The sequence below is a fragment of the Gavia stellata genome, chromosome 19 (genome assembly GCF_030936135.1).
Source record: "Gavia stellata isolate bGavSte3 chromosome 19, bGavSte3.hap2, whole genome shotgun sequence".
NCBI classification, from domain to species: Eukaryota; Metazoa; Chordata; class Aves; order Gaviiformes; family Gaviidae; genus Gavia; species Gavia stellata.
The window spans coordinates 18,405,521-18,428,699 of NC_082612.1; the positions used below are offsets into that span (position 1 = coordinate 18,405,521).

Genomic DNA, 23,179 nt, shown 5'->3' on the forward strand with positions numbered 1-23,179 from the left:
GTCTGAATGTCACACCCTCCACGGCCTTCATTTTGTTTTGCTGATCTTACTACCTCAGTGCTCGCCCGTGCAAGTCTGGTAGTATGTCTGTTCAGTCTTTGGGCTTCAAAGGCCTCTCTGCCAGTTTTGTCTACTCCACAGTCACCAAGCAGATCGCCCTGCCCAGATATCAAGTATTGCCAAACACAGGTCATCAGTAATCCCGTGCGGATGCAGGTGTAAGAACCTTCCCACACCGACTGCACACGTCGGCATGCTGGGCTTTGCAGTGTTCTCTTACCCCCTGCATTCATGAATAAATTTCGTCTTGCTCAACGCGTGAACACAGTTTAAAACAGTCTTATACCACCTCAGTGAGTTAATTTTGAAGCTCCCCTATCTCATGCTCTTTCTTCTGCTTGGCCCATGTTATAAAACTTAAATGCTTTATGCAAGAGCAGCGTTAACGGATTGCACCTTACAGTGGAAAAGGACACTGGGGTCCAAAGGCATGGAAGCTTGTGCCTGTTACCTTAGTAGCAGGCAAACGTAAAACATGCCTCCCAGCTTTTTAGAGCAGTCTCAGGACTTCTCCTCCAAACTTCACTGGATTACCCTTCCTACACGTCTCCAGGAATTTTCAGTCTCAGTATTAAGATTTGGTTTTAGCATGACAACTCCTGTTTAAATGTAAGCTATTTGATTCCAGTGAAATGAAATAATTCATGAACAAAACTGTTTTTTCCCTCCATTCTTCTTTTTACATAGTCTCAAATGTCAACTTTATGAACAGCTTATTATACTAGAAGAGAGTTTTTGCTTTATGGTACAACAGAGGAAGAACTCTATTCCAGTTCTATATTAATTTTAACTACTTTATGTTTCATCTCTTGATAGCTTTGCCCATGATTGCAGTCTCAGACTATACCATGAATACACCGAATCACTCTGCAAATTGATTAGTTCCTTCTTGTTCGTTATCATCATTCTCAAGTGTAACAAACTACTAAAGGAAGGACTGAAAAAAAAAATTGTGTCTCTACAACAACCTACGCTTTAAAGGGGCTTTTTTTGTTGTTTCTTCACACACAAAAGAGAAAATCCTTCACCAATGAAACAATGAATTACTAGTTTGTTATGTCATTCACCTGAAAACAGGAAATATAAACCAGACTAATTCAGATGTAGAGACTGTAATGCAGACCATAATACTGGTGAAACAACATTCCAGTCTCTCAAGACAATACAGGAATAAAAAGGGAGTTTACGATCTTTGGAAGAAGAGACAGGCAACTCAGGAGGACGACAAGGATGTCATCAGGTTATGCAGGGAGAAAATTAGAAGGGCCAAAGCCCAAGTAGAACTTCATCTGGCTACTGCCACAAAAGACAATTAAAAATGTTTCTATAAATACATTAGCAACAAAAGGAGGGCTAAGGAGAATCTCCATCTTTTATTGGATGCAGGGGGAAACATAGTGACAAAGGATAAGGAAAAGGCTGAGGTACTTAATGCCGCCTTTGCCTCAGTCTTCAATAGTAAGACCAGTCGTTCTCCAGGTACCTGGTCCCCTGAACTGGAAGACAGGGATGGGGAGCAGAATGAAGCCCCCACAATCCAAGGGGAAATGGTTAGCGACCTGCTACATCACTTAAACACACACAAGTCTATGGGGGCAGATGGGATCCACCCAAGGGCACTGAAGGAGCTGGCGGAAGTGCTCGTGAAGCCACTTTCCATCATCTACCAGCAGTCCTGGCTAACTGGGGAGGTCCCAGTTGAGTGGAGCTTAGCAAATGTGATGCCCATCTACAAGAAGGGCCAGAAGGCAGATCCAGGGAACTACAGGCCTGTCAGCCTGACCTCGGTGCCAGGGAAGGTTATGGAGCAGATCATCGCGAGTGCCATCTCGCGGCACGTACAGCACAACCAGGTGATCAGGCCCAGCCAGCATGGGTTTGTGAAAGGCAGGTCCTGCTTGACCAACCTGATCTCCTTCTATGATGACGTGACCGGCTTAGTGGATGAAGGAAAGGCTGTGGATGTTGTTTACCTGGACTTAAGTAAAGCCTTTGACACTGTTTCCCACCTCATTCTCCTGGAGAACCTGGGTACTCATGGCTTGGACGGGCACAGTCTTCACTGGGTAAAAAACTGGCTGGATGGGTGGGCCCAAAGAGTTGTGGTGAATGGAGTTAAACCCGGTTGGCAGCCGGTCACAAGTGGTGTTCCCCAGGGCTCAGTACTGCGGTTTTGTTTAATATCTTTATTGATGATCTGGATGAGGGGATCGAGTGCACCCTTGCTAAGTTTGCAGGTGACACCAAGTTGGGAGGGAGCGTTGATCTGCTGGAGGGTCGGAAGGCTCTGCAGAGGGATCTGGACAGGCTGGATCCATGGGCCGAGGCTGGTTGTATGTTGCCTTCAACAAGGCCAAGTGACGGGTCCTGCACTTGGGTCACAACAACCCCCTGCAACGCGACAGGCTTGGGGACGAGTGGCTGGAAAGCTGCCCCGCAGAAAAGGGCCTGAGGGTGCAGGTCGACAGCCGGCTGAATATGAGCCAGCAGTGTGCCCAGGTGGCCAAGGTGGCCAACGGCATCCTGGCCTGTATCATAAAGAGTGTGGCCAGCAGGAGTAGGGAGGGGATCGTGCCCCTGGACTCGGCACTGGTGAGGCCGCACCTCGAATGCTGTGTTCAGTTTTGGGCCCCTCACTCCAAGAAGGACATTGAGGTGCTGGAGCGTGTCCAGAGAAGGGCGACGGAGCTGGTGAGGGGTCTGGAGCCCAATTCTGATGAGGAGCGGCTGAGGGAGCTGGGGTTGTTCAGTCTGGAGAAGAGGAGGCTGAGGGGAGACCTCATCGCTCTCTATAATTACCTGAAAGGAGGTTGTGGGGAGGTGGGTGTTGGTCTCTTCTCCCAAGTGACAAGCGACAGGACAAGAGGAAATGGCCTCAAGTTGTACCAGGGGAGGTTTAGGCTGGATGTTAGGAAAAATGTCTTTCCTGAGAGAGTGGTGAAGCACTGGACCAGGCTGCCCAGGGAGGTGGTGGAGTCACCATCCCTGGAGGTATTTAAAAGACATGTGGATGAGGCACTTAGAGACATGGTTTAGTGGTGGACTTGGCCGTGTTAGGTTAACGCTTGGACTCGATGATCTTAAAGCTCTTTTCCAACCTCAATGATTCTATGAATACAATCCAAAATGTGTTTCACAGGAGGCCATGAAAAAAGTAAAAGCACATTTTGACAGCTAAACAAACTTAGAGTAAAAAAAAAAAATCAAAGCAGACACCCAGAAGTACCATTTTCAGTGTTTTAAAAGCCACATCCCTCCCTGTTCCTTGCCATGACTGTGAAAGATAGTTAAACCATTATTCAATAAAAATACCAGCAATAAAAATGATGGAAAGAAGCAGTAAGGTCTGACAGGGTATGCAGGGTGTTTTATTACTATTATTACTATTTCACTTCGTGACCTAAAAATGCACTTTATCTCTGTACCTCGGAAAGGATACGGAGATCTAGCTGCATTCTACAGATAAACCCAAGGCCACAAGGCAGCCCTGTAGAGAAGCAGGGTATTAATGGAACATGCCTGAGGAAAACCTTTCAGTGCCAGTCACAGACAGCAGCCCAGAGCTGCCTGCTTTCCTCAGCCTCAAAAATGAAACTCTCGTGTCTTCATTTTTGGGGAGGTTGGGGTTTTTTTTTTTGTTTTGGGTTTTTTTGGTTTTTTAAACAAACCTCAAAGAATATAACAGTAGGTGATGGGAACTGGACAAGGAAATGGATGACAGTCGTTTAGCAAACTTCAAGGCAACAATCATTCAACTTCTTAGAGTTACTTTAATTCCTACTTAAAAAAAAGATTAATTACAGTATATAAGAAGTCCTTAATCCACAAGGCCCAGTTCTGAATCTGTCCAGTGTTTTTCAAAACTATTTACATTTACACAAATAAGAGATAAATTGCTCTGAATTGTCTGTGCAGTTTGCTTCCAGCTGTCTTAGGCACAATGAACAAAGGGATCAAGTAACTCTTGCATGGCAGAATGTATTTAAACAAACTTACCAGAAGCATCAGCATAAATGATCCCAGGTATATGATCAGAAAAAACACAGAAATCATAGCCAGAGTGAGAATTCCACGAATCCACCAATTTTTCCATCTATTAAAAAAAAAAAAAAAGAGAATGAAAAGCAAGCAGTTATAAATGAAAATAAATGCCACTTCCTTACTAACTAGAGATTAAAGTGTATTAGAAACAGTGGGAGTTCCAGAAATTTTCGTGCTTAATAAAACACATAGCAAGAAACACAGAATCAACCAACTATCCAACTAAACAGGATACACAGTAAAAGAAATTAAAGTTAGCTGCCTTTCTTCCTCCCCCACGCTCTGCCTCCCTCCCAAATGTCATTTGCAATTAAATGGGTCAACCCCATATTGAAGCTGCTGTGAAAATACATCAGGACCCTCAAAAAGCATCACATAATCCGCAAGATTGATTGGGGCCCAGCCATGTAAAGGCTTACATATGAAAGAAAGGCTGCCAAGTAAAAAGCATATGATTCTTTGAGAAGTAACAGACCAAAAAAAACCAGGCGATCACCAACTTTCCATAGTGGCAAAGTAGCTATTTTGCCAGGTAGAGGGTTATCTATCTATTTATCTCTTGTGAGCACTGGAACCAGGAGAGGAAAACATGTGACAATGAGGGGTAATGGGGCAAACTAGCTGTAGTCTTTTGCCCTTGTAGACCTTTGCAGCTGCTTGTGGCTACCTAAGGAAAGCAGAATAGAAATACCTGTTACCATAGAATCATAGAATCATTTAGGTTGGAAAAGACCTTTAAGATCATCGAGTCCAAGCATTAACCTAACACGGCCAAGTCCACCACTAAAACATGTCTCTAAGTGCCTCATCCACATGTCTTTTAAATACCTCCAGGGCTGGTGACTCCACCACTTCCCTGGGCAGCCTGGTCCAGTGCTTGACAACAGTTTCAGTGAAGAAATTTTTCCTAATATCCAGTCTAAACCTCCCCTGGTACAACTTGAGGCCATTTCCTCTCTTCCTGTTGCTTGTCACTTGGGAGAAGAGACCAACACCCACCTCCCCACAACCCCCTTTCAGGGAGCTGTAGAGAGCGATGAGGTCTCCCCTCAGCCTCCTCTTCTCCAGACTGAACAACCCCAGCTCCCTCAGCCGCTCCTCATCAGACTTGTGCTCCAGACCCCTCACCAGCTCCGTCGCCCTTCTCTAGACATGCTCCAGCATCTCAGTGTCCTTCTTGGAGTGAGGGGCCTAAAACTGAACACAGTACTTGAGGTGTGGAATGCCTTCTTTGAAAAAATATGAACACTTTTTAAAAAACCCAAAGAACTGGGAAGTCTTTGCTGTTTGTTTGGGTTTTTTCTTGTGATTTCTAGAGTAACCAAAATGTTATTTCCCACACTCCTAACACCCCCAATCCTCTGCCCCCAAAGGCCAGTATCAGGAAAAATCAAGAGCCCAGTTCATTTAAAAAAAATAATTAAAGAAATCTCATCACATGCTCCACTCTGCCATGAAACTGTTTCTAGTTATCAATAGTCCATATTATATGAACAATAAAACTTTTCAGTAAGTTTTTCTCCTCTTTTGCCTGTGGTTTTTCCCTTCAGGAATTTTGCCTCTAAAAGTACACTGAACCAACTAATCACAAGTTAATGCTAAACACAAAAAATCCTACTATAGCTTAAAAAAAATCTTTCTAAGGTTTTGCTTTGTATCAGTCTTGTGTTTCATTGCTGCATCAGGAGATACACCTGATTCAGGGGACACTGTTAGTTTTGCATCATACTCCAGTTTTAATGTAAACTTCAACTATAATAATTTGGTTTTCAAGGATGTTATTCATCAGTAGGTTAATGGCAGCTAAAGCCACTAACCGGATTTGCCTTAAGTATCAGAACAAATGCACAAGGGGCTTTATCGCAACAGATGTTTTATGTTCCTCTACGACGTGGGCTATAGAGCAGCAGCTTGCTCCTAGTGGCACACCTGTAGTGAGCAAGACTCCTTTAGAAGAATTCAACTCCCCTTAGAATAATGATAAAATACCACATAATTTCTTGAGGGTGTTGACAAGTGCAGCATTGGAGAGACAGCTTCAGTCGGTAAGACAACAAGCTCCAGAATCGAGGAAGCCACCTGACAAGTTTACTGTATCCTAACTCTCCACTGGAAAGTCACGGATACTGTTTCCTCTAAAGGGCAAATACAAAGAGAAACAATATTTCTGAGAGTTACAGTGCAACTCACTCATGCTGTGCATTATGACAACTGGTGGGACTGCCAGTTCCTAAACTAGCAGGTAATTTTGAACCTAGCATTCATAAAGCACCAAGAATTTAATTTTGCACTCAAAGCGCGTTTGTGCACCTTTGTGCAAACACTTCAATAAAGAATTTCAAGCATGTGAAACAGGAAAGGTTTCGCTTGCGCCTCTTAGTTGCAGGCTTTGAGGTTTCACCATGTAAGTGCCCTTTGGAACAAGTCTGATTTGGAGACCTAAGACTTCCACAACATTTAACATGGTAAGAGAACTCTGAAAGCGACAGGAACCAGATACTCCTTGCAGCGTGATGGCAGTAGTGAATGTCACATTCTGCTCACAGCTGGTGCGGTTTAGAAACACACTTTTTGAAACCTGGGAACAATACATTTGTTTATAGCTCCCAGACATCACAACAGAAACAGACAACAGATTAGAAAAGGAGCAAGTCAAAAAAATGTAGTTTCACACTGCTATTGGAGATACCTACTGGAGAACAGGTTTTTTAGAAGGACTTGGAAGTTTTTAATCGTAGTCTGGATTGGAGGTCCTTCTTCTGACTCTTGCAAGACCTAAGCTGCGTCTAAAATATATATTGCTTGGTTTGTTACGTTGAGCATAAGGTAAATATGATACACACATTCATTTTACTAGGTAGTTTTTTGGTATGTGATCTATCACACATCTAAATGATCTTTCATTGCATTAGTGAAAAAAAGGTAATGCGAATTGCCACCTCCAAAAGGGTTTGGCTGATCAAGTGTTGCAAAGGGACTGTAGAAAAAAATTATCCTAGGAACTTTTTTCGTGAGCCTCCCTGAACATGCAGGTCCCCACGATTATCTGTCTGTCTATACACGTACAGCCCCCCCAGATTTGCTAGCCCTTAAGCTCCTGTGAACAGGGGTTGGAGGCAGAAAGTTAGGTTTGAAAAGAGACGGCAGGAAAAAATGAAACATTGCTTTAAAAGGTATGAAAATAAAAGCTATGTTGTGTTTAACTGTAAAGAAAAATGATTCAGAAGTGGAAATGCTGTCACAAAAAGCTAGCAAAGGCCACCCAGAGAATATACATTTCTTCCCTTTTCATTTACACAAAAATGCCACCCCACCCCCCCCTTAACCGGGGATGTAGGAAATGAGTTTATTATAACCCCCAGAAATAGTTATTCTGGATATCAAACCCAATGACTATTCTTTAGCCCATTTTATTGAAATACTCAGACTGAGCAATGGCAAATGTTTATGTAAACTGTAGCTAAACATTGCGGCGGTTGACTTAGAAACGCATGCAATGGTCAATCTTCAGGTATATGCAAAAAATATTACACTGAAGGGACTATCAAAGCATAAATAAATCAATGACATCCAGTAAAAAAATTGTCCTTGAATTTTCACGTATATCATATGAAATTTAAAACCGCAGTACAATCTGTAAGAATTAAAACTGCAACCTAATCTGTAAGAATTTTAGCCAGCAGCTATTAAATTTGAGAGCTGTTTGTTTTACTCTACCTGGCAGACAAGCCTGACAAAGCCCTTTTGAGGATTTCTGGAGTGCTGTCTGTTGGGGGGGGAACATCAGGAACATCTGAATCATTTCTAAGATCCAACTCGCCAAGTCTTTCTTCCAAATCCACTTCCTATGACAAAAAAAACCCCAAACAACACAACACACAAGATTATTAGTTATTATGTCATAAAACAGTATGCAGAGTCATAAACATTACTTTAGGAACCAATAATACCTACATTACCTTCTAAAAAGACAACAGTGGTGTACTAGTGAAACTGTAGATGTTATAGGAGGCAAATGTATCCCAATAAATGTTTATAAGGCGTCCAGTACTCAGATGTTGTGACATTACCTGCTGTGCTCAAGAAATTTCATGTTCTAGGCACTTCTTCAACTCAGGGACATAAGCATGAGGATATACAGTTCCAGAAATACCACGGCTGACATAAACCACATGAGTTTAACAGAAATCCCCAACGCTCTAACACATTCCCTCACCTACATCTCAAGCTAACCTTTTACAGAATAAGGAGAAGGGTCTTCTGGTGGTTTAATGTAACGTTAAGAAAAAAAAGGAAATGGAACGCATGAAAAACCAGTCCCTTTGTACAATGAAAAGAGGTTGCTGGCGCAGTGTCGTACACACATATGCTAGGACTTGAACCCTCCGGCTTGGAAAGAGCGATCCAAAAACAAACTGTGAAGTGACCAAGTGTCCTATAGACATAGTATTACTCAGAATAATTTCTTGTATGACTCCAACACTGCAGTTCTTTCTTCAGTATTCACTAACGACCACTCAAGAAGACGTCATCTAGGCAGACTGTGCGTCTAACCCAAATGCAAAATAGGCAGTACACATTCTGGTGACAAGGTACAAATTGTCACCAACGGTCAGAGTAGACTGTCAAGACCATTCTTGCCTCAGTTAAAGCCAACACTAAGGATGCTGATAATTTACTTCACTCGTTCTAATGTTACAAACACCACAGCTCCAGGGAGTCAGAAGGCTGCACTCAGCCCTGGCGGAGCAATAAGGCAGAGAGCTGTCTCTAGCTTGGGGTCTGGCTCTCTTGAGACCTGACGTTCCTCCTAACCTCCCTGACTTGCCTTACCTCCTTACGATCCCAAACAGCTTCCAGCCTGCCCTGCTGCCTCAGGTTCATCAGTTCTTAACAGCTCTGGGGACTGTGAAGTAACAGTGCTTGAGAACTTTTTTCACCACCGCTATACTGCTGTTTCTCAGTCTGCCTCTCTCTCCAACCTCCTCATCGCAGATCTCCGTTCTTTCTCCTTAATCTGTTCCCACGAACGTGACCGCTTTTCTTTCCTACTTTTCCTTAATAATGTTATTTTCTTCCCTTATTTTGAGTACTTTGGGCATTTTGAAAGACAGCAGAGGTTTATCCTCCCTCTCGCCCCCTCCACAAGAGGCCACAGGATTAAGGCGGCCTGCAACCCCAGCCATCGCACGGTTACTCTGTTTATCGGCTATCGCCTTTTCCTCTCAATCCGTTGCCCTTTCCCGGGGAGCTACACTTCAGCACAAGCATTGCCGCAGTGACTGACCTCTGTAAGGACCACAGGTGGAAAAGACAAGGCTTTTCCAAGCTGGCTGGCCCAAGCCCAGGCCCAGGCCCGCACCGGGCGGCTGCGGGGCGGGGCGGGGGTCCGGCCCCCGGGAGCTGACCAGGGTGCTGCAGGCGGGCTCTGCCCGCAGCCCCGGGCACCCACCGCCGCCCCTCCCCAGGGACACTAGTCCGAGGGAAAACACCATCCCGTTCATTTTTACGTTGGTTTTACCTTTTTAGAACGCGAGACCGTGAGCTGGCACTATACACGTGGGAAACAGGTAGCAACAGGAAGAGTAATTCTCTTTTTTAACTTGTTAGGCCTGTGTTTTTCTCATTCACTTTACGTACCACAGACATGCCCAAGATGAAATTCTCGAATGGATTTGACATCAGCTACTTCTTTGAAAAACATGATCAATGCTTCTCCTATTCCTTGAAACCCCACAGTTAAATAATTATCAGACAGACACTGTCTATAATTACTACAAGTAAAAAAAGCAAATATTCAAACTGTGGTCCAGACTTCAGAAAGTCGTAGAACACCTGAAAAAGCCCATAAATAAATAAAAAATTACTGTGCTTGCAACTTTGTTATTCACAGTGTTGTACCATAGTTTAAGAAATCAACTATAGGTGCGACTGGGGCCGGGGGGGGGGGGGGGGGTGTCTCTCCCAAAGCCATGTTCCAACTACCATGACCTGCACTGGAGTGCAGCAAGCTATCTGCATAGTTCTAGCAGATGCTACTCACTGTGCAGATGATGGGCAGTAATCCTGGCCCTGTGACCACAACTTAGCATCTTTAATATCAATCCCTGCTTGCACATGGCAGAGATGTTCTCTCCTTGAAGCACCCAGAACTAAGAACACTCACAAACTTTTTTGGTGCATTTTTGGGCTTTTGGTATTGAAGAAAATGTTTCCATACTCAACTGGTGTTAAAAATTTTTAAAAAATATATTAAAAATTCATACTTAGTTTTATCCCTCTGATATTTAACACACAACTGTCACTTATGCACCTCATCAGGAGCAATGTTTTATATTTGCTGTTTCCAACATCTGCATTCCCAGGTGCATGGCATTTTTCAGAGTATCTGAACACCTTGAAGAAAGAGTCTGCGTTTATCCGATGTGTTTTTCAATAGCTCGTGCTTCATGCTGCCGCTACTGAGAGCTTGGCTGGTGCAACCTGCAAGTTGCATAGGACTTGGTGCATTTGGTCATTTTTTAGCTTTACATTGCTACAATAACCAGTGTGAGACAAACCCCTGACTATCTTCAACTTCCCTTGGTAACATACCTCAAAAATGACCTTGAATATTTTATTTTCCAGTTAATTGCTATAATGGCCACAACCACTTCCTGAATAAGGCATTTAATTTGCAAAGTCAGAAGCCAAAGAGGAAATTGTTCGCTAAAAGCTAGTTAATTGTCTCCTGCATCATGAAGTGCTTAGAGAACCCCATCACTGGGGGACAAGCCTTTCTTGCTAATTGTTTTCTTAATTATTTTACATGATTGATTATAAACATTCCAGTTTATAGCCATGAATAACAACAACCATTATGGAAGGAAACACTAAGTTAATCACTAGCAAAGCCCTCAAAAAAAAAAAAAAAAACCAAAAAACCAAGAGTCTTGCTACTTCAGCTTGACCTTGTAGAAGCCGTTTTGGAGTCCAGTATAAAACCAAGCAGCCCCTCCTTCTCCTGCTGCTCAGGTTTGGGATTTGGCCAAGCTGAGCACACAGTAACAACAAGGACCTGCGAGGGGTATCAATTGAAATGCCATGGGTTTCATACCGTGAGCGGGTATTTACAAGGTTTGCAAAGGTTAATTGAAAACAGCAGAAGTTGTACCGTCCTAAGTGGCTAAGACACCTTTCAACCCCAACTCCAAATTAAATGTTTGATCCGAGGTGTTTTCATTTTTTTTTCTAGAATTCTCAAACTGCAGGTGACAGAGCCTTTTACATGCAGAACGTGTGCCATTCCCGTCTCCTTGATTCACACCCCAAGCGTCTGTAACGGACAGATGTTGCAATGAGGTCGTTAACTTGCTTCTCTTCATTTGAAAGCACAAGTTCCTTCAAGAGAACCTATCTGATCAGCTCATAGAATACAAGTCCAACAAGGCTGAGATGATGCAGGCCTAACAAGTACAGGGAACAAGGCAAACATGACAGTTATTCACATGCTACAAACGGCTCAGCGCATAATAAACACGCCTATCTGACACACTACGACGCTCGTCGGTTTTCATCGTTTCCAAAGTACCCCGAGACAAAGGTTTATTTAGTTGTAGGGTTTTGGTTTAGTTTTGGTGTTCTTAAAGACAAGACTTTCATCCTTAAGCTAAATCTTCTGTACAAGACCACAAATACTTGACCATACAAAGGAGGAACTCAAACAGTCAAGAGCTTGAGCCTCCCTAACAGGAGTTCAAAACACGTGACATCTTGCCACAAATTAAGCTTCCATGTGGATTTCTGCTCGCTGGCTACTTCGCAACAGCTACCAGAATACAGCTGTGTGTCATGCAGAAAAAAAACAAGACACGTCAACCTTTCATCACCTAAAAGCACATACGCATATGAATTGCTGTTTTGTATCACGCGCCCTCCTCTACAATTAGCACGTGCTGAGTGAACCACGCACAAGAATTATTCTCATTACAAAGGTGCTTGCAATGTTTTTCTTGTACTGCATTTTTTTACAGGACACAATAAGGAGCTCCCAAGTAGACAGCAAATGTGTTTTTCTTGGAGAATGCAGCAGCTACATGAAGAACAACTAAGTAAATGAAGACACTTTCCAACAGCTTCTGTGAAAAAAGTTAGCAAGCACAAGAATTTAATTATTGTCATTTTACCTGTATGTTACTTAAAGTAAGTTTTCTCCTCCAGCTTTGACCTTCCTGCAGTCTCTCTCACAAGTTTCACAATGAAGCCAATAGTTCAGTTAGAACACTCTGTAGCATATTTAATCAGATGTACCTTGATACCTTCCTCTGAAGTCAAGATATCAAAGTGTCGGAAGATCCTGAATAATGAAACCTTTTTTTCCGAACTGTTAAAGCCTGACATAGGCAGAACTGCACACACTGAATCAAAGACTGAAACCTGCAGATCCTTTACCACCTGCATTAGTACTAATTCACCACCACTTCAAGAAAACGGAGGTTTGGAAATAGTCAGCCCGTATTATTACCACCATGCTTGTAACAGACAGCATAGAGGTCAGACTTCTCTGTGAAAATTAAACCGATCTGTTTTCTGGATATTCCAAAAGAAGCAAGTCAAATGAAGTACCTAAGTGATCCCTGAAGGGCCCTATTGTTCCACCATAACCCATAGTGCCATCAGGAACTTCATTTATCTCCAAGCAGGTTTGGGAGGTTTTGGGCATCAAAGACCCTAGTCCCAAACCCAGCTTCACAGGTCTGAGCAACTTATCTAGCAATTGATTCCCTGCAAGGGCTGTCTCACGGAACAGAAACAGCTTTTTCAATACCATAGGAGAAACAGTGGTCAGTGATTCCGGGCTTGTTTTAGTTACAAATAATTAACGATGACTCGAGGCAAACAGGCACTTGTTCCCACGGCCAGCAATGCAACACGATTCCACTACCCCCTCCCCGTCCTACTCCGACAACTCTGCACGGTACAATGAGGAGTAACTGTGCGACTGGATATTAGGAAAAATTTCTTTCCTGAGAGAGTGGTGAAGCATTGGAAGAGGCTGCCCAGGGAGGTGGTGGAGTCCCCATCCCTGGAGGGGTTCAAGGAACGTGTGGACGTGGCACTGTGGGACATGGTTTAGTGGGCACAGTGGGGTTGGGTTGATGGTTGGACTTGATGGTCTTACAGGTCTTTTCCAACCTTAATGATTCTGTGATTCTGTGATTACTTCCAGGATACACTAATTTTTTTGACTCATTTGAAAGCAGTGTCACCTGCTTTTTAGTAAAGAATGCAAACCACTGGAATTTTAAAAGAAGCATGAACACAGGCAGATCAATCCATAAAACTTTAACTGACTTACACATATGAATATTTGAATGCCAAATCGTTCCTCTTGCTCCCAAGGGCCGCAGAGTATGAAGGCACTTTGACAAGATATTCTTAGGAAAAGAGTGTCCAGGACAAGCAGCAGCAAATAAGAAAGGGTCAACCGAAAAAATCACTCCTGCATGCCACAGGACAACGCAAAGAAACAACAAATGCTTGAAATTGCAAAGGCATGTTCACGGGAATTTTGCAAAGGGTCATCAGCTCAACAAGCTGGTGAGCAACTGAAGACACCGAGACTTGCAGAACTTGGGAACTTCAGGAATAAGTTTCACAAAGGGTCTACCGTATTCCTTCATACAAAACCAAGGAACTTTTATGTGAAATTATATGGACATAGAAATGGCTACCAGTTGTTTCCAGCCGGTGGTAAAAAAACATGCAAATGAGAAAAAAAACAGCTTCACTTAAATTCAGTCGGAAATGAGCCATCTATGGACAGAGTAAGCAAAACATGAAAAGCATCAGATCACATCCTGAAACCAAGACTAAAAGTACAAAAGATAAAACCCTCCAGACATATTTAGTGTTCGTGGAGTTCTTCAGCAAACACAGGGCGCTTCTCTACTTTGGCAAACAAGGTGCTTTAAAGCCTTTACCTATCTGGAAGTCTGAATTAATTGGGTCAACAAGAGCAGCACAAAGCAGCTACCATCTGAAAGGAGACAGCCAAATTTTCTCCTTCATTACAAGTGAGGAAGAAGGTGACGTCTCTGAGCTGCGTACTAGGAAGCAGTGGAAACCCACTGCGTCATGGCCATCCTGAGTAGTTATGGACAAGTTTGGGGTCCAAATACACGATTACCACGCCAAATAGGGCATCTCAAAATAGCCGAAGGGCAATAAGCTATCCGTTTGTTGTAAAGGTCAGGCAAGAGGTAGAGCAGAAAGATAACCACCGAAGAAGGTAGCAACGTGGCATCTGGGAATCCAGATGACCAGATGCTTCCCATCAAACCACCAACAGCAGACGTTACCTGTGTACTCACATTCAAAACAGAGACCCAACCTGTGTCCCACTGATAGAAAACTCAGTACAAAATCCCAGTTTATCTTTACAGTTACTGACGGCACTAAAGACAGCTTAATATGTAAAATCAATCCCTTGTGAGCCGTGACGAGGGTCACCGGTGCTGTGTACATCGCAGATAGGTTGAACGACTCTAAGGGGTACAAGAAAGGTTCCCCCAAATAATCCATCGAAAAGTCTTCCGTGCGGTGGAAAAGGCTTTCCGTATCTAACAGTTCGTGCAATCATCACAACCGTATGCGTGTTGAAATTCATCTCCTGTAACCGACATCCTAGCTGCATACACAGTCCTTTCTGTTCAACATCATCTGAACCTGGGTGAAACGCTAGACTGTCGAGCAGCTAAAGTAAAAGCGCAGTAGGCTTATAGGCAAAAACAGCATGTTTTTTTTCTCTGCAAATCACGCAGGCATACCAAGAATGATATTTGCAAGTTTTAGGTGCACGCTTTTAAGGTCCGGAAGAGTAGAGGCTTTGAACGGGAAGAATTCTTTGACGGCAGCTCACTGCGCAACTCAGAAATGCACTTAGCCTACAAAATAAAGCAAACCTGAACAGCTCCGCAGAAAAACAGCTTTCTGAGCACACTGCTACAAGAAATCACGTTTGAAAGTTGATTTTCATCTACCGAGAAATACTCCCTGCACAGCTACAGTCTAAACGTTACCTCATTTGATCACAGCCCTCGATGCAGCACAGCACCGCAAATTTTCGGGTTCATTGCCTTTGAGTTCACACGACCAAAGCGCAGAATAAAAACTGACTATTGAGTTTCACTTTCCAGTTCCTTGCCGCAACGCCTAAGGCAGACTGCACGCTCTGCAACTTCGACATCCAGGCAGGTTTAAATAGTCACCGATTCGGGAGCCCTCCACCACGTATTGCAAACTCAATTTAGCAATCAGAAAGCGCGCCTTTTTTTTTTTTAATTCCAGTTACCAAAGTGAGAACTCTCTCTTTCATTTTAGTCAGACTATTAGCAACCGTGATGCGCTTAGCTTTTGTAGAGATAAGCCTTGACTCCACGGCAAACAAAAGAACAGCGCTGTGGCTGTTTTGCCACTGTAATGAACCTGATGCATAGACTTGGTGCGTCGAAAACCTCTTGCCTTAGCAGAAATGTCATACTGTAAGTCCTTTCCGGGCCAGAGGTGAAGGCCTATCACTTAAAAGGCCATAAACCAGAAATAGTTGCTGGGGAAGTGCTGACACGGCCTTTAACCGGAGCGGATCACGGCTCCGCGCCCGTTTCCGCGCTGCCACACCGGCCCAAGCCCGCTGAAGCGCGCTCTTGGCCTGGCCCAGCCGCCTCGCCAAGGGCTGAGCTCCGAGACGCAGCCTGACGGCTCAACGGCGTTTGCAGAGAAACCGGGCAGGGCTGGCAGTGGGGCAGGACACGCGTGGGCCCCGAACCCCCACGCCGCGGGCTCTGAGGCCGCTTGGCACGTCGCCCTCTCCCCGCTCCCGCCGCGGAGGACGCACGGCAGCGTGACAGCGCGGGGAGGGGCCGGGGAGGACTCCTTCCCCCGGCACGGCGGGCGCGGCGTGGGGCCCCACGCGCGGCGCAGTCAGGGCCCGGCCATCGCGGGGGGGGGGGGGGGGGGGGAGGCAGAGCCGCTTCCCGCCCCTGTCGCGCGGAGCGGGCGCGGCGCGCGCCCCCACACCTGCCCCCAGGGCCGCCAACGGCCCCCGCCCCGCGCGCGCGCCCTCACCTTGTCGCTACCCGCCTCCTCCTCCTCCTCCTCCTCCGCCGCCGCCGCCTCCTCCTCCTCGGCGGCCGCCCTCCGCCGCCGCCGCGCCGACATCGCGCCGCGGGAGCCCAACGCCCACCCGGCGGCGGCGAGCGGGCGCGGGCGGAGCCGGGCCGATCGGGACGGGGAGGGCGCGGAGGCCGCGCCGCGGAGCCCGGCCGCCGCCGCCGCCGCCTTCTCCTCTGAGGAGCCCGGCGCTATCCACCCCCCCGGGGAGGGGGGCGCTCTCGCTGCGGACGCCGCCGCCACGGCTCGGGGGCGCGGCCGGACCCCACCGCCCCGGTAGCGGAGAAGCGCCCGCGTCCCCGCGGCGGCGGCTGAGGCGGAGTGGGCGGGGCGCTGTCGCCCAGGTGCGCCCGGCGCTCCGCCCCCCGCACTGGCCCCGCCCCCGCCGGCGCAGGGGGCGGGGCGGGGCCGCGCCCCACGGCGGGGAGCGCGGGGCGGGGAGTGACCGGCCCGGCCCCCGGTTCCCCCGGGACCCCGGTTGTCCCGGCCCCCCAGTTCTTCCGGGCCCCCGGTTCTCCCGGGACCCCGGTTCTCCCGGCCCCCCAGTTCTTCCGGGCCCCCGGTTCCCCCGGGACCCCGGTTGTCCCGGCCCCCCAGTTCTTCCGGGCCCCCGGTTCTCCCGGGACCCCGGTTCTCCCGGCCCCTCGGTTCTTCCGGGTCCCCGGTTCTCCCGGCCCCTCCATTCTTCCGGGCCCCCGCTTCTCCCGGCCCCCGCTTCTCCCGGCCCGGTCCCCGCTCGCGGCAGTGCTTCCCGCCGGCCAGGGGCCGGACGGCTGCTGCGGTGGGCAGACGCGGGCCGCCACCCCCTCCCGTGCCTCCCCGCGTGGACCTCCCGGTGGTTTTCCCGGGTGTCGGACGGGCCCCGGCATGCTCCATGCCTGCGGTCCCCCGGTGACCCCCCCCGGGGAGACGGGGGCAGGCACCTCCGCACAGCCCCGGTCCCAGCTCTGTGTCCACAGCCGTGGACGCCGGTGCCGTGGCCCACCCGGGCATCGCTGGCTGTCTGGGGGGGGGCTTTGCCTTCGTCCGTGCCCCCCCGCTGCACGTCCATTTAAAAAGGCGGGTTGGGTGCTTGCCCCGCTCCTGCACCCCCATGCCACGCGCCCCGCCAAGCGTGGTGCCACCGGCCCGTACAGAGACGTAACACACTTGCCCGAGCGTTCACAGTCTGGAAAAATGCTCTGCCAGGGCGGTTGCATGTGCTCTGTGACAGATCCTACACTGTCAGCTCCATCTGCCTCTAAAACAGCCGCCCGTTACTGGCCAGGCTACCCCAGGAGCTGTGCAGAGGGTGGATGTGAAAGGTACGCAGCGCACGGGCCCGCTTCACCCGAGCTGCACCTCCGTGGGAGGCATCGGGGCCAGGCCTGGGTGCGCAGCAAAGCGGGACGCGTCCCTGCGCAGGGACATGTTGTCCAAAAATCACCCATCTCTGCTGGGACTTGCTACGATTCAGTGTCATCCCAGCCCTCCGGTCCAGTTCAGATGACCGTGTCGGAGTGCCTCTCGGCTCTAGCACGCTGCTGTCGGCTGATTAGGAGCACAAACACTACCTTCGCTTCCCAAAGCCTGCTGAATTCCTCCGGCCACCCTGTTACAGCACCGATCCCACTCCACCATGTTTGTATGGCTGCTGACAGGCTGGCCATGGCAACAGCCAGCCGCCCCAGAGCATTCCCATAAAGACACTCAGTCTAGATGTCACCTCGGTGTCCCCATGCTGGCTTACCACATCTGCAAACACAGGGCCAGCACCTCTTGCAAGCCAGCGCCTAGCCGTGTCTGCTATCATTTACATTATCCCTATGGTGACTGGTTTCACCGAGCTTGATTGGTTTTATTTCATGATCTCGTTTTATTATGTAAACAACATTATTATTATGTCCCTCCGAAGGTATGCTTGGCATGTTTTTAATGACAGCACCGTGGTTCAGAAAGTTAGAGCGAGCTGCTGTGAGTGGACACGGATTACGGACTGATAAATGGACTCCGACCTCGCTGCCGAGAAGCGTGGACCCTCCGCTGTTGAGGAAGAACAGCCGTTTCTGTGAAATATTTCACCGCTGACAGTGTCAGGAGGTAGCATGCCTGCAGCGTCCCCAAGCACGTGCAAAAACCTGGTGTGCCAAGAGAAGGGCTGCTCCAGCAGAAGGCAAACCAGAGACCCGAGGCCAGACCAGACAGGTCACAGAGGCACAATTTCTGCCATCGGGTCCTTTACGGACAAAGCTGACAGCGGCAGCCCACTGCAGATCAGCGATATGGCCATATGGCCTGGACCCTCCAGTGCTTCACTCTTACGAAGTATAATTTTAAATGCATTTCTCCATAAGTGAAATATTCTGGGAGAAAATGGAGTCAAAACTCAGTTCTCCTTCCTCAGAATATGCGAGGGTGGGAAAGAGTACCCCAGCAGGAAAGAAACCTGAACCACGCAGGGTGAGCTGGGCGCAGAGTGGATCCCCATGGGTAACGAGGCGTCCTTTCCACTCTCTCCTCCTTCAGGATGTTTCTACTATTGCGTTTTCCCTTGCGAGCGTTCCTCCAGCAAAGCTTTCAGAAGAAACCACCGTTTCCCTTACTTCCAGCGCAAGACGTGCATTTGCTCTGTTGGCCCTGCGATGGGATGAGCTGTCTAGGGGAAAGCATAAAAATGTATTTTCTCTGCCACGGAAAAAATAAGAAGTGGATTGTCTGGTCTCTGCAGCTTTGCCGCCTGCGGCAGGCGTCCAGGCTCCTTCCCCCGGCACGCAGATCCCACGTACGGGGCAGGAGCCCGGGGTGGGGTGGACACCGATGGCTCTACAGCCACCACGGAGCAGCCGGGTCTAGCTGAAGAAGTACGTGCCTTATTATAGACCTTCCTGGTAAACCTGGCCTAACAAATACAGGGCTGGGAATGACTAGCTGCTATGCTTTTGCCACAGAAAAGACCCTTCTGTGGTCGACACGACAGAGTCAATGCTTCAGTACCTGCATAAAGACCATGAAGCAGATCTTTACGTCCCATCCAGGAGAGGAAGAAGAGCCTCTGTTTCTCCTACATCTTTGCTCCATCCTTAACCGAAACAGTGAAGGGGAAAAGAATGCACGGAGGAAAAAATACTTGCTTAGCAAATGGTGTGATGGAAGAAAGTAATGATAATGGCAAAGGAGGAAAAGGTGAAGTACTCGAAACATGTTAACGAGCAGAGGCAAGGCGAGCGCAAGAAGATGAGTCACTGCATTTCGGGAATAAGCAAGAGAGCAAGCAACGAACAACTGGTGACAGTGGGGTGAGGGAATGAGCCATCTTCTGGGCAGGGCCACCAGGAGACAGAGAATTAAAAACAAGGACCAGGCTCCGGCGGGTCCAGGCGGGAACCCAGCCCCAGCTTCGCTCCTTCTCTCTCCCAGCCGGGTGCTCCTGCTGCTGCCACGCACCTTTTCACCCGCGGAGCGCTCAGAAATGGGAGGAGGGCCAGCGACACAGCTGTATCGCAGCAAAGCGTTCCAAGCCTCTCCAGCCCAGAGGAAAGAGGCAAGGGGCTTCCAGAAGAGCTACGGGACAGGAGGCTTAGAGAGCAAGCAGAGCGCGGGAGCGTGCTTGTCCCTCTTCTCGGTAGCAGCCCCTTGCAGTGGTGGGAGCCCAGCGTGTCTCTCGAGTCGCAGCTGGTTAGACTGGTCGGATGGGAATTTTCCAAGTCGACACCCTGTTACTCAGGTTCCTTTGGGGCAAGTAACTACACTGGCTGGAATGTAACAGCATCATTTCTCCAAACGTTGTGACCCTGCGTGGTTTCACAACGTGTGGCAGAAACCTCCATGTTCTCTGCCCACAAAGGTATCAGCATGTCAGCTGCCGACTTTCCTGATATGCAAATATTATCACCTCTCTTGTACAGAAGTTCAGTATCATGGTGTGCGAGGGTTTTGTTGCTCTGTCTTGCCTTTGCCTTCTCCTTGTATTCCCACACGAATTCAGCAGCTCGAAGCTGCCAGCAAACAACCCAAACCTCCGCGACCTGGCCCAACATTTTCTGCAGTGCGGGAAAACCCCTAACAAGCACATCCCTGCGCTTCCCCTGGGCACCCGAAGTGAAGACGCATCCCCTGCCCCGGCCACGCTCCCCACCGCCCCGCACTCCGGTTATCCGCAGCAGGCAGATCTGCCTTGCCTGCTTAGCCGGGAGCTGCCTGTCTGCTGTGTGCCTCGACCGATGTACAGAAGGGGGAGTTCTCCGCATGCAGACGCAATAATAAAGCCCTGACATTAAAAGAGTTATATAAACCCTGTGCTAAAGCACTTACATAAGTCGCATCCAGCCTCCCGACGGAAAGGCAGCTGGCTAGGGGCTGCTGTCGCCTCCGCTGACCGACGGAAAGCCCCTCGTGAAGGAGAGAAGCAGAAGCGGGGCTGCTTTGTTGCTGCTGCAGCAGAAGCAAATGGAAGGAACTGGTCCCCCCGCCGTTCGCTCGGAGGCCGAGGAACAGAAGGTACCCGGCTCAAAACGCGTGCTGGAAAGAACGGCATATCTGCAGACGTAACGCTGAGGAGCCCTATGGCTGGCGGTCTCGGAAACAGAAGTTGTTTGCAGCTTTTGGGTTTTATAAATGGATTCCTACTAACGCGCAGAACAAGTGAGACAAGTGGAAAACGTCGATACCTACTGGTCAGCATAGACAGCAGTGTCAAACGATGTCAACAACAGCTCGGTACCCCCTCAGATAATATTAATTGTGAACGATACTGTCATGTGCTGCATTTAATCAATTTATAATCTTTTTGCATCCCTAGATCATTATAAAGAGGATAACCCCAAGCCAGAAAGAAGCAGAGAGAATAGCCATACAACAGCCTCAGCTCACGCTGCGTGTTTGTTCCCCAAAGCACAAGGCGAGCTATTAATACCCTGTGCTCCCCTGACAAAACCGAGAGCTGCGGAACGCTGCCGGGCGCTGCCTTGAGACGGCGCGTGGGAGCAGGGCGCTGGAGCCCGGGTGCTCGGGATACGCTGGAAGCTGAAATTCCAGGTCAGGAGCTCGTTATTACACAACCTGTGCACTCTGAGATGACTCCTCCTCCAGCTCTAAGCACTAGACTCGGACGCTGAAAGAAAGGAAAGCCGCGCTGGAATATAGGAGTGTATGAGTCAATCAAGAGGCTGCTTTTCCCCCTCTAAATGAATACAGCATGAGCTCTAATACTGTCTTGCTGGGTTTAACATGGGTCGAAAGCCAATGATGCTTTGCCAAGGCATCCTGAATAGAGCATACATATCTATATTTTCGTAATTTAAATCCACTGACAGCACTGAATTGGTTTTTTGCATTTAATTAACATCATGTAATCTGCTTACACTTGCTAGTCTGGCATAAAAACATCATAGTCCATGGTAATTGTGGTCGAGAATTATTTGCTTGTTACTTGCACATTTGAACTTTATAAAGCAGGCCACTTGTATGCCAGAAAAAGACAAAACAACAAAACAAACTGACCTCATTATTTCCAAATTAAGCACCAAAGTCTGAGGAATGTAATCTAGTGACCACTGTAAAAGGTCTGGCTGCCGAACCCTTTGCCCCAGGCAGCTCTCACCTTCTGTTTGGTCCAAGCGGCTGAGTATTGCGCAGCTACGGAGTTATTCTTGATCCTTCCTTCCTACCATAATCCCCGCGGATGCTCTTGCTTTTTCCCAAAAAAGGGTTCATACACGGTGGGTGTTTGGCAAACTGCTGCTGATTTCATGTAAGATGTGAAATTAATTCTTGAACTTATTTGTTGCGGCTGTCCGAACATGCCATGAATCTGCAACACGCCCTTCCTGAGCGATTTCACAGAAGCACAGAATCACTAAGGTTGGAAAAGACCTGTAAGACCATCAAGTCCAACCATCAACTAACACCACCATGCCCACTAAATCATGAATTTCAATGCACTGTATGTTATATTACCCATGCAGCTCCTTTCTTTTAATACAAACCTCTGGTTGGAATACATTAATTTATCGGCTTGCAACTCTTCACTGCTGGCAGGGGTACCTTTTGCAAGGGGTGCGTAGGCATGGAAAAAGGTGGGGATGAGCCTGATGAGGAAACAGACTGGCTGATGCCAGGGGTAGAGACTATACCTTTGCAACTCCAGCGGGGTACGGCTGAAGGGTAATCACTGGCTCGTTTCAACAGCCTGACGGCACCGCTCTGTCAAAACGCAGGTGACTGCCAGAGAGAAAAGAGGAGCTGGCTCCGTTCTAGACGAGTCCCACAAAACGTAGCACCGACAGAATCAGCTGTTCCCCACTGAATTCAGTCTAAAGTCTTCGGAGAAATTAGCTTCCTCTCTGGGTATTTTGGGCAGGACTGAGGAGCAAACCAATCTCCGTGAAGTTTCATATGGTGCTTTTAAAAAGGCCGCGCGGCAGCTCACCAGCACCTTCAGAGTGGCGGAGATTCGGGGGGTGCTGGGACACCTGGTCCCTCACAGGGCAAGGCCGGGACCCCTCAGCCACGGCCTGCAGCGGGCAGGGCAGGAGGGAGGGAGAGGAGCCCTATTGCCTCCTACGCAGCCCCCGCCACTCTGTTTGGCAAAACCTCCTTGACAGGAGAAACTTGGCCAAGCAAACTCATTGTGCCCAGCGCACTTCCCAGCGGTGTCACTGGAGGTGGAGACCATTTATGTTAATATATTATGGTTGGCACCAGCTTTAACACCGCAAGTGCCTGCATCTGTCAGCTGGCTGTCCTCATCTGCAAGAGATAATCCCTTCTGCGTGATCTCAAGGGGGCTGTGCTTGTGCCCAAACTTTATTTTCCCTCTTCACAGAATCCCAGAATCATTCAGGTTGCAAAAGACCTGTAAGATCATCAAGTCCAACGCCCAACCCAACCCCACCATGCCCACTAAACCATGTCCCGCAGTGCCACGTCCACACGTTCCTTGAACACCTCC

At 48.1% G+C, this 23,179-nt stretch overlaps 1 protein-coding gene across 1 annotated transcript in view; it reads right to left on the bottom strand.

Annotated features, from left to right (window-relative positions):
* The window catches only part of CDS1 (CDP-diacylglycerol synthase 1), a 32,323-nt gene extending 16,024 nt beyond the window's left edge, over nt 1–16,299 (bottom strand). Inside the window, exons 1-3 of the mRNA XM_059826911.1 lie at nt 16,207–16,299; nt 7,819–7,946; nt 4,057–4,153 (exon numbers count right to left, since the gene is read on the bottom strand). Coding sequence (XP_059682894.1) covers nt 4,057–4,153; nt 7,819–7,946; nt 16,207–16,299 — 318 coding nt within the window. The remainder of the gene's footprint in view (nt 1–4,056; nt 4,154–7,818; nt 7,947–16,206) is intronic.
* Between the last annotated feature and the right edge of the window lie 6,880 nt (nt 16,300–23,179).